This window comes from Perna viridis, chromosome 9 (genome assembly GCF_037379345.1).
Source record: "Perna viridis isolate PV_CMFRI_1.1 ecotype Kerala chromosome 9, ASM3737934v1, whole genome shotgun sequence".
Lineage (NCBI taxonomy): Eukaryota > Metazoa > Mollusca > Bivalvia > Mytilida > Mytilidae > Perna > Perna viridis.
The window spans coordinates 28967502-28979521 of record NC_142453.1 but is presented as its reverse complement, the minus strand read 5'-3'; the positions used below and the strand labels follow the sequence as shown (position 1 = coordinate 28979521).

The window sequence follows — 12020 nt, the reverse complement described above, 5'->3', positions numbered from 1 at the left end:
CCTTTTATGTATTTTCTAAGATATCTATAATTTGAGTTCAATAGAAACCCTGAAAACAAGGGAACGTACATAGAACGAAATAGCGATGACAATGTATATTTTCAAAACAAGCACATCAAAAACAATCAAGACAATTGAAGGACTTAAATATAGGGTATCTGTAATGCACCTGTAGTGTAGTAGTGTCTTCATAACACTCACCAGTGCAACATGGCAAATGTAATAGATAGAGATGGTACAGAATTGATGAGGATTTTTTGAGGAATTTTCAAACATGGATGGACACTTCTATTTCTTTACCTGATCGTCCAAGAGGAATTCTACAATTTTAAAATTGAGAGTTTAATTAACGCAAGGTATACATTTTGGAAGATGCTCATCATACAAGAATGTATTTTCCTTAATTGTTTTTCTTCAATCATTTAGGCAGTTTTAGCTGTGAGAATTGGCCCAACACCTTTAATGAACTTTGGCATAAGTCAACAAGTAGTACTGGTCAATCCCATACTTGTATTCCGGGCAAAAATATCAGTTACATTCATTACTCAGAGTGAAGTGTATTAGAGACTTTAAAATCCATGCAATGCTTGATTAAAAGATAAATGAAATAAAATATATAGTCAAAAGAATTATTTTAGATGCAAACCAAGAACCATCTTATTAGATTATTTTGTTCTGGAAGACATTAAGGCATTATCTTGGGGCTTGGAGATTCGCCGAAAAATGAATCCCACTTCAGCCCCCGAAGTTTCAAGTGAAGTGACCTAGGTGTATACCGGTTGATTTGAGTAGTCCCTTATATCCAAATGTATGATATTGCCTACGTTACAGCCAAATATGTCAGTAAACATATGTATGGAACCTGATGTTATCATTAAATGAATGTATATAACCAATTCGAAGTTATATTTCGCTATATAAGAAACGGTGATCATTTGAATGATTCATTTGGACAAGTAACTTGGGAATGTTACGAAGAACGAAACATCTTTTTTATCCGCCAATAAGTGTTCCTAATGACATGCAGTAATAATTAAAATACTAAGCATAACAGTATAGATTATAGATGTATATAATCTATCCGTTTTTATTGATACTGCATATTTGTTATAGAGATTAAAAGATTTATAAGGTTCTATGCAAATATCAAGGTAAGTATATCACTTACGGTAAAGACCTTTAATAGATCTTTAAATATATTTTCAATAGTCCATCTACCATGTCACCTACATACTATCTAACTTCCTGTTCCCCTGAATTTATCACAATATAAAGAGTTCGATTTATACAAATGTGTATAAACAGACTGCTATATTCACGTTTGGATCTAAAAGACTTTCAATAAAAATATTAGCCTATAACTTCGTAAGTAATCATTTGTTTTATTATTTTGCTTTCTATGCTTGCTGGGATACGAAATGACTGAAGTTAGAAGAAAATTAATTGCAATAGAAAATACATTACAAATTAGAAGAGTTGTGTGTTTTCTACATTGCTAACATTGAAAACTGGCTTTTAGTTATATGTATATTTAATCGTAATCGTGATCACAACAGTCATTGTTTAATGACCTGTTCTACAAATACATTTTTATTCCATAGATTGTTTTAAACAAATGATGAGGTGTTTTGTGACTTCAAAATATTGTACATTAAAAAAATTAATCTTTTGTTTCTATATAAATGTTCAGACCCTCCACAGGCAACACACATGGTAAAGATGGTTTTTCTTGCGCTATGCATGGCACTTGTGTTAGATTTAACAGGTATGAACTAAATAAATGAATCATTTGATATAAAAGTAAAATTAAGTTAATTCTGCTCTAAATCAAAAATTCAATAGGTTGATATAAGACTTGCCTGTTACTGTAATATCTGACAAATGTTGATTTTTCACAAGTATAATTTATTTCTTCTTTAAACACGAAATTCGATACCCATAAAAAAAACATGGGGAATTCCTTCTTTGTATCAAAGATGGAAGTTTCAATAATATTGCTCCTTTGATATAATTTATGTATATAATAATATATATTAATAAGATAGGTATTTTTGTATCTAACATAAGCGAACCAAACGCAGTCTGGTTAGCTTTTTAAGAATTCGCGTCTCTCAATGCGACTTCAGTCTTAATTACAGGATGTTTTACAATAAGTTACTTCGACAAAACATCTTCAAAATATAAATTTTTAAAGTCTACTGAGAGTTTTCAATGTACGTATTGAACGTTTTATGAGACTTTCTGCTCGTTGACCCCTCGATAAATTATCTATCTATGTTTCATGTCCCTAAATCTTGATACTTTGCAGAGGGAAAATTACCGACATGGGAGGAACGTGATGGTATTTTGTATAAGGTCTTACGAAACAATGATGGATCACTTCTTAATGATACTTGGGATGGTGCTGAAGCACGATGCGGAAAAGAACAGGCGATTTTGTTTTCTCCTTTTAATAGAGGAATAGACTGGAACAAACAATTCCTAAATGAGTAAGTGTTCTTTAATAGCACCTGGAATAACTTTGTGCGTTCGGGATGAAAATGCGCTATCTAAAATATGAAAAATGCGAATTACATGTACCATATAATGGTGGGAAATATATAATGGCAAATGTAAATAAACACATGCCTGGAAAGTTGCGTAAGAACGAAATCATTTCGAATTTTTTCTTGTATATTTACAATATGACATCCAAGTTTGTTTCATCTAGCAAAATCAATATCAAGGAAATATTGAGAGTAAATTGAGTATAACCTAGGTTTATTTAATAAGTTATCAGACGTTATACTCGTCATGTTGCATGATTTCTATACATTTTCTATTAAACTAATAAATATATTCTCCTTTGTGATGTTATTTTGCACTATATACCAGTTTTCATTAGATATTCCAAGGAATACAAAAAACATACCAATTTCGTATCATTCTACTGGTTTATTTTTTCTCTTTACAGAACAAGCCACATTTTTTATAACATTTTCATGAACGACTTTATTCATAAGCAACCAAGGTTATAGCGGTAATCGAAAGAATGTGATCCAAGGCCAAAGACCCGACATGGAAAGCAGACAAATACAACGAAGAACATAAAATAACCAAAATAATATATACAAAGTAACAAAAGTAAATGAGCAACTCTGACTCCACTAAAAATGGAAGCATGGACCAGGTGCCCCGGTGGGGTAAGCGTCCTCTGCTTTTTTAGAAACACCCACCGAGTTCCTTATAACAAGTCAAGTCTGGGGTAGTAAGTACTGCAATATGTAGTTTAAAAGTACAAATCCATAAAAGAATCAAAAGAATTCTATGGTTATAGTTCAAATAGTTTTGAATATATTTCATCAATTGAATCTTTTACACATAAGTTTTGGCCAACACACGCATGACATTGACATTAGTGTGTACTTTATGTCACAGTTTGTGTGCACATTTAATGATCTCTAAAAGATACGAATTCAAAAATCATCACGTTATACCAAATTATTTCTTGAATATATGCGTTATGGTACTGATATAGTAGACGTTAATCTTAATGATTGAAATTGTAAAAAAAGCTATAAATTCATACATGATATTAAATACATTCACAAAAGTAGCCATCTTGATAGAGTCTGGACTGGAGTGAACGACAAGTGTATGGAAGATGACTGGTTATGGCCTGACTTCTCCGATGTTGATTCTTCGGATTTACACTGGAAACCAAGTAGGTAGTTTGTAAGATTAACACAACAATGATTCTGAAGTTCTGTGACTTATTTGTGTATGCGTTAGGATTCCTAACGCAAAGTTTCGAAGACAGATTATTTCTTCAATTATAGGACAAAAGATATGTAGATCTTGTTCAAGAATAAAGCGAATGCAATATAAATGATTGATTTTTGTTTATAGCTCAGCCTGACAATCTTAATCATGAAAATTGCGCTGAAATATACAGTGATGGAGGATGGAACGATTTGCCATGCAATGATGCTTCATTCAAACTTCCCATTATCTGTCAAAAATGTAAGTATCTATTTACTATTATTTCAGCAGTTAAACCAACATAACAGAAGTATTTAACTATCAAACTACAAAGACGAAAAACGTAATTGAAATGATAATTACCTTTTAGTACGTTCGATGCTATAGTTTTACCAAAGGTTTCTATCACTTAACTCTTGGGTAATCGTATTGTTACTCTGCCAATAAAAAACAAACGGTTTACCGTATCTCGGTCCTTCATCCGATTTTTTTAACAAATAAAATACTGTTTACTTAGGTTGTGACAATTCATTCTGCATTTTAGAGAACATGCAGTATATATTATATTTTATTTGAATTTATTATTTTAATTCCTTTCAGTTATAATTCAATGTGAAATTAAATTTGCATGTGTACAAATGAAATTCTAATTTGTAAAGATTGCTGATATAAAACAATTAGCTTGGGATAACAGGTTATGGAATGTTATAATCTGTATTTATTTTATCTACGGCTTTTGATAATGTATAAGGTATCCCGAACATAAACCATTCTTCGGTTTTCTTCTTAATACGTCATATGTTTTGTTTTTTTTCAAGGCAAACCCTGTGATGTAACAGTTGTTGATAACACATGTGCTAACCAAACTATTGACGTAGTACGCTGTACGGAGCTCGGTAATATTACTTGGAAAACATGTAAACCAGGTATTGTCATAAAATTACCAATATACGTGCTGTTTCATGGAATATGGGTCTGATTGTTACATTTTGTTTGCAAAATTCGGTTGTAGTGTAAATATCTACCATAATATTCTCCTCAAGATAAATGTTACTCAGAAAACAAAAATTGAAGCAGAGATGAAGATAATCGTATGTAAAAATGTAAAACTGATTTATTCAACGGGTCATAGTTTTCCTTTCCTCTTTTGTCTACCCCGGACTTGACTTTTTATGAGCAACTCGGCGGGTGTTTCTAGAAAAGCAGAGGACGCTTACCCTACCGGTGGACCTGGTCCACCCTGCCAGTTTTTAGTGGAGTCCGAGTTGCTCATTTGCTTTTGTTACTTTGTATGTATGATTTTAGTTACTTTATGTTCTTTGTTGTGTATGTCTATTTTCCATGTCTGGTCGTTGTCCCTAGATTACCGCTTTAACCTTGGTTCCCTTGATTACTCTTTTACAACATAGATACTATTTAACTATTTCCAAATCACTTTAGATATAATTCGAACGTTTCAAGTTTGTACCATTTAAAGGTCACTTGAAACATGTGCTAACATGAAAATTAGAACGAATCAAAAACGGTGTATTAAAGCATCACTTTCTCTTCATTAAGAGTAATTTCAATTCAATGCTATTACAGGTTAAGAATGGCCATTTATAGTAAAAATATTGGCCTCTTCCGAGTATCACATGACAAATTTCTAATTTGTCAAATTAAGTCATCAAGATTCACATATACAAATAAGAGAATAGTATGATTGCCAATGCGATTATCGTCCACCAAATACCAAGCAACATACAATGAAACTTTTTCAGATCACCCAACAGTCTTCAATAATGGACAAAACCTATACCATAAAACGCTTTTATACACTTGAGAGGATATCAATGCATAAAGCAGACAGTGGTTGGCACATGACAAATTTTGCTTTCAAAATATTTGCTTTCATTTCATATCTCAAATGCATCCTTCTCAAAGTTGAATGTTTGTTTTGATTAACTTCAACGATTAAAGAGAAAAAATACATAGAAAGCATTGAACTTTATTAGCAACTATTTTGTGAACAATATGGTTGCTTATTTAGATAGCTTAAAAATTTCCAAGCCATCCATTGTCGCTTTGAAAAAAATCTTTATGCTTTTTGACATACATATGATATACACATTACATTGAAACAAAAATGTCAATGAGATCAAACAGCCAACCGTATCATAGGATCATGCTGATTTATAAGTGGAGAGCCTCTTAAACGTATCGTTTTAGGCTTGGCCGTTTTAATGCCTAATCATTCATTTAATCGTGGTATGCTTTCATATATACACAGACTGTAGGCCAGGTCCAGCTGATATCGTTTTCATTGTGGATTTATCTACGAGCACAAGTGACAATTTGAACAAGATGAAAGAGGTGATGAAGTATTATATTAACATTTTGCCATTAGGACCAGATGATTTTCAGTTTGCAGCTATCAAGTACCATTTGAATGTATCAGTTTTGTTTAACTTCAATACGTATTCTGACAACAAATCTCCCATTGCTGTTATCAACAATATTAACACTGGAAGTGGACCTACTTTCACAGCAAAAGCCCTTACAAAGGCGGAAGAGGTGCCAATTAAGTAGAAATGTTGTATTTTCTCTTACGTACTTCCGAAAAACAATTCCAATCAACCATCATTGATGAATGTTTCGTTTAAATTAAGTGAAGCATGAAAAAACCTGAATACGAAATATGTGTATTTAAATACACGTGTAGGATCGAATCCACAATAAAGCGAATGCTATATTTTAACATCAAATGTTTTGAATTGTATGTAAAGCTTTTGATTCTTACACACATATTCCTATAATTAGAGTTGATCATTTATCCTGTATCACAATCTAGTCGTATTGCATTGCGAAAACAATAAAAAAAAAAAGGACCTCGTGTTACAAAGCCCAAGGAACTCCGCAGAATTGTGACCAATTTAGTTAATCAACTTAACTTTCTGCTCTTTATAATTAGTCCTTAAAAATTTACAACTTTTTTTCTTATGATATATCCAGCATGTGAAATTCATTTTTGTAAATTCATGAAACATGTAAGTGTACTTTCATTTAGCTTTTCATCACTTTGAAGCAAAAAAAACCGTATTGTACTGTACCTTCATGTACCTTCATGTACAACGTACGTGCATCGCGTGTCTTTCATTTAGGTCTATTTATTTCATTTTCTTTTCTTTGTTTAATGTATTTTTTTTCAAATTTTACTTAACTCCGCCGTTTTCTCTTCTTAAGTTATTTCAGGATGCATCGTCTGGGTCTCGTCCAACCTCCTATAAGTTTATAATCTTACTGTACGATGGCCTTTCAACAGACAGACAAAATGTTTATAAAACTGCGGAGAAATTAAGGAATGCCAGAATAAAGCTTATCTCTATTGGAATAGGATCATCTGTTTCTCATATGGAGCTTGTTAATATTGCTTACAATGAGGAATATGTATTTACATATGAACAATACGAATATGCAGTGAATCGACTCATGGTTTCAACAGTTGCGAAATCATGTCCTGGTTTGTATTTATCTATAAAACATATTAGTTTCATTTTTTTTGGAATCATTTTGTTAAAATTTATAAAGGTTGTATTTATTTTTTGAAACATCGACCGCGTCAGAACTTAACTGGTCGCATAATGTTTTCTCTTGGATTTTGACGGGTGGATAGAAATACGATATTGGAGTCAATTTCATTCCATGCGATCACTTTTATCCGATCATTATTTCAAGTTATCATGCGAACTACACAGAAATGGGTAATACGTTTGCCTAATGCATGAGCCCTTTAGAACTTGGCCTTTATTTGATGTCTTAACCTCCATAAAGAATTTCGTCAAAGAACAACATCAAGACAACGGTTTAACTGCATAGTTATACTTCATAGACGAAAACAAGGTAAAAAACAGACAAATCATCAGATATTACACAAATCAACTTAGATATACAAACAGAAACTTTAAAAAAATTGGAAAAGTAATTTTCCCGGACATAAATCTTAAAGTATGGACAATGTGCTCCAGTAAGGTACGTGTTCGTTGTTTTTTTATGGAAACGTTTACTGCGAAAAGATATGATGTCAAATATGGGTTAAAGCAAATAAGTGAACCTTCGACATTGTAACAAAAATGTTTTCATATTACGGGTAACAAGTATATGATGTCAACAATAAAGTGGTTAAAATGTTGAATTTAGTCTTTTCGGCAACATAACTTTTTAAAGGGGGATTAATCTTGCACGATTTTAACATGCATGCGAAACGCTTTACATTGATTTTTACCTTATGGATTTTACTTTCAGGCTGTTCATTTCATTCTCAAACTGACATCATTATTTTGATGGACGTAAACAAAAACCAAACAATGAGTGGATTTTTGTCCCGAAAATCACTAATTCGGCGCATTTTAGAATATCTTTTAGGTTTACATTTCTATATACAAATTGGTTTAGTAACCTTTTCGGACCATCCGGACTTTGTGTATAAGCTAGGTTGGTCATCCAATCTTGACAAATTAATAGCGGCATCTCAGATGATAGATTTGGACACGGTGTCAGCTAGTTCAAATACAGCACACGCTTTAGAATTCTTGAAAGACGATGGATTTTCGCCGTTGAATAACGGTCGTGACTCTGCTCGCAAGATTGTGATGCTTTTGTCGGATGCTAATTGGGATAGTTTAGATTTGATAAAGGAAAAAGTATTCAATCTTCAAACAAAAGGGATTATAACTGTTGGTGTAGCACACGGAACTGACGTTTTCTTGGATCGTTTTACTTTGATTCAATCTGATCCGTCAAATCTGATTTACATCCCAATACAGTTTAAAGCAAATTCATATGACGGTTTAAAAGCATTGTCTTCGATGACAGCATTCTATTCTTGTAAGAATGATATATTCAACTAAGCTATGAATACATTTATTTTTTTGATTAATCCCTATAATTTTATTTCAAAGTGGTTTCCAAAAATAATTATATAATGTTCCATTGTATGTGGTATTTGATAAAAATTTATTACTATGGTTTCAAACCTTGTACACAGTAGATTTTTATCTGTGTGCTTTCTTATCATTTTATTTAGACTTTTGTTTATTTTTTTTATGTTTATTCATGCGAGCGATATTTATTATTGCCCTTATTACTTTTCCGTTTTTATTCAGTTGTTAGACTGTTCGTTTATGTATACGTCCGTTGTGTTAAAAACTGTTGAAATGAACTGTACAAGTGTTAGATTTGTATTATTTTTTATTTAATTTTTGCTTTTATTTGTTTGTTTGTTAATATACACCTAGAAAAATGTTAAGCACCCAAAATGTTTATCTGGTCAATTCAATTTTGATGAATTTGTAGTTATAAATTCTTTATCTTATCATTCAAAGGACAAAATCATTCAGGCGTAACAATTGTCAGGCGTGGTTTTTGTTTATTCCTCGTTTAATTTGCACTATATTCTCATGCAACATTTAGGTATTTAAACCCCGAATTTCTTAATACAAAATTATTGTACGAAAACATGGCAATGAGACGGTCATGGGAGGTACAGAAATGGCGAATTATCGGTACAGGTATGTCTTACATGGCAATATGACGTCAGCTTGGGTACTATTAGATAGACATTTGCCGTTTGGTTAGAAAACTTGCGCTGCCAAACAAGATGTCAAAGTCTAGTAGACCATCTGTGACAACCCAGGAACAGTTCCATTTGGTAGAGGATCAGTTATGGTGTGGGACTGTATTTCGCATTGATATAACAGCAAGACGAATATGTTGACAGTCGATGGCGGCCTTACCGGCGAAATGTACATCCAGGACGTGTTAAAATTTGAAGTTGGTCTCATTTTAACAACGATCTGCTAGCCTCACGACCTGTAATTATGGATGACAATGCTAGACTTTATCGAAATAAGGCAGTTAGGGCATAGCTTGAGAACAAAGGTTTTGATCATCTTCCCTGGCCAGCAAGGAGTCCCGACCTTAACCCAATAGAGCACCTTTGTGATAAGCTTGGTAGGCGAGCGTAGCTTATGGGGGCTCCTGTGCATAATGTAAGAAAGCTAGGGGGCAATTTGAATCGCAAATGGCACAGATCTCGCAGAAGCCAATTCGACGCCTTACTGGTAGTATACGACAGAAGATAGCAGCTGTAATCCAGACAGGTGGTGGATACACCCGATTTTGAAATTGTTATCGCTGATATTCCTTGTATGGAACACTATGAGTATTTTCCAGTATGAATGAACAAACGAAGATTGTTTCGGAACTTTCAATGGCAATACTTTTCAAAGACTGTGTTTTAGTGCAAAAACTGTCTATATTTCGTTGTTAAGATTCACAAATAAAACAATATTATTTTGCGTTTTCTTACTGTTTTCTATTGCCAAACATGTGATATTTACTCGTATTATACACATTTAAAATGAGAGGGACCATTATTTCAATTCAAAAATCCTTGGATATTAACACTAGACACACATTCATTAACTTTTTACCAGGTGTATATTAATTTGTTGTGTAAGAAACTGTTTATCTCTACATGTTGTCGATGTTTAGAGTTTACTTAATATACTACCAGTTATACTGTTGATGTCAATGTTTTTCCTGAACTCAGCTTGTTGGTATTATCTTCTTTAAACATAGTACCAACAAACTGAGTTAAGGAAAAAGTAATACATTATATATCTTGCATATTGTTCCTACTTAGCAAATACGTGTGTTTATTTTGGCTTTTATTATTTTACATACGTGTACATGTATATATCGTTTTTAGTTTTCGTGTTTCTTTTTGGTTGAAACAATTTTTCGGTTTTTCATCAAAAACAGATAAATTGCAGATAACCATGTTTAAGAAAAATAATTGAGCAATAAACAAACACAATAAAAAAAAACAACCAAAGGCTGAAATAAAGTTAGAAATATTTAAAAACAAGACTACAATTTAGAACAACCAAGACAACTGAAGAATTGTAGAAATGGAAATGAATGATAAAGTAGTGCTCTAAACACTCACCAGTGCAAATTCCAATGCATCAAGTTATTTGCAACAGAGAGATTATGATGTATAAAATAATATTGACAAAGATATATCTTGTAAATACAAGCAGTTATGTGATATTTTATTAAGAAGTGATTTAAATGCTTGGTCAGGCTCAAAGCAAAATTTTATACAAAATGATGCTTATACTACTCATTTACCTATATATGATGACTATGAATGTGATACCATTCAATATGTAAAACATAGCTAGGATAGTAAAATTCATGCTAAAAGTTGAATGTGTATTAGAATTATGCATATCTTCAAAAATACAAATACAAAATGGAGGCGTAATTAGAGACTGGTATGGTAAGCTTACTTGCCACAAGCCATCATGATATAGTGTGGTTGTATCGTAATGGTATTTCAATCCAATTATTTTTCTGCATGATTACAATTTTGAGTTACCATTTGGAATTCTAGCAATTTCCTTTTCCAAGCTATCTGGGAATAACTAAAATGCTTAAGTTTCCAGGTTATAAATTGTCTTTAACATCAACTATTAAATTTCAAGAGACACTATGCCATCCATTTTGTATAGTACAGATAAGTTATTTTATAAAATATGATTATCATAGTAAATATCCAGAAAAAGCAGCCTAAAATTTGTCAATCACGATAAATTGACTTGTAAGAAGACAACTCTTGTATATGGTTTAATTCTGACCTGAGTCTAAAGAGAAAAACCTCATTCAAAGTGGGAGGATCACTCTCTAAATTTCCTTTCAACTCTATTATTGGAGATTCGTATTTTTAAAATAAAAAATACAACAAAATGCGTATGAAGTCTAAGAGATTCTGATCCAAAATAATATTGGAAACAAATTAATTGACTTAAAGAATCTACAGAAGATAACAAAGGTGAATCTTTTGAATCAGAAATCTGGTTCAATCATTTACAGATTTAAAAAAAAAAACTTCTTTACTTTTTGAGTCAAGAATAAGACAGATAAATTTAAACGTAGAACGGATGGAGAAAAAAAAACGTTTCAGTAATTTAGACTTTAAATTTTCAGGTTAGAAATTTACGAATCCACATCAAAGTTAAAATACGGAAAGGGATCTGGTTTAAAAGCTATTCCAAATGAGATGCTGATTGCTGGTAGTTCTACACTTAACCCCTTAATTCAGAAACTATTTAATCGTGTATTTTCATCCGGTATATATCCTACATAATATATCTGTCCCCAGTTTTTAAGTCTGGTGATCCGAGTAAAACAGATAATTATAGAGGTATTGCCATTAATTCATGCATTGGTAATAA

General features: G+C 32.1%; 1 protein-coding gene across 4 annotated transcripts; it reads left to right on the top strand.

The window, feature by feature from the left end:
- Positions 1-1217: 1217 nt before the first annotated feature.
- LOC148607664 (matrilin-1-like) lies at positions 1218-10076 on the top strand. Of its 4 annotated transcripts, none has more exons than XM_088545508.1 (9): positions 1218-1365; positions 1691-1765; positions 2309-2489; positions 3609-3703; positions 3889-4002; positions 4560-4667; positions 6011-6294; positions 6964-7240; positions 8023-10076. In XM_088545508.1, exons 2-9 carry the CDS (start codon positions 1711-1713, stop codon positions 8625-8627), a joined length of 1719 nt encoding a protein of 572 aa, XP_088401634.1. In that variant the 5' UTR covers positions 1218-1365; positions 1691-1710; the 3' UTR covers positions 8628-10076. The 4 variants fall into 4 exon arrangements, with proteins under 4 accessions (XP_088401634.1, XP_088401632.1, XP_088401633.1 ...); XM_088545506.1 differs by having other exon boundaries at positions 3597-3703; XM_088545507.1 differs by having other exon boundaries at positions 3594-3703; positions 6973-7240.
- The last annotated feature ends 1944 nt before the right edge of the window (positions 10077-12020 follow it).

What these genes read in the sequence shown, in the direction of transcription:
- LOC148607664 (XM_088545505.1), top strand. Translation starts at nt 1,711, where the DNA reads ATGGTAAAGATGGTTTTTCTTGCGCTATGCATGGCACTTGTGTTAGAT. An exon ending in ACTTGTGTTAGATTTAACAG is followed by an intron (nt 1,766 to 2,308) that starts GTATGAACTAAA and finishes GATACTTTGCAG; the next exon opens with AGGGAAAATTACCGACATGG. An exon ending in CCCTTACAAAGGCGGAAGAG is followed by an intron (nt 6,295 to 6,963) that starts GTGCCAATTAAG and finishes TCTCTTCTTAAG; the next exon opens with TTATTTCAGGATGCATCGTC.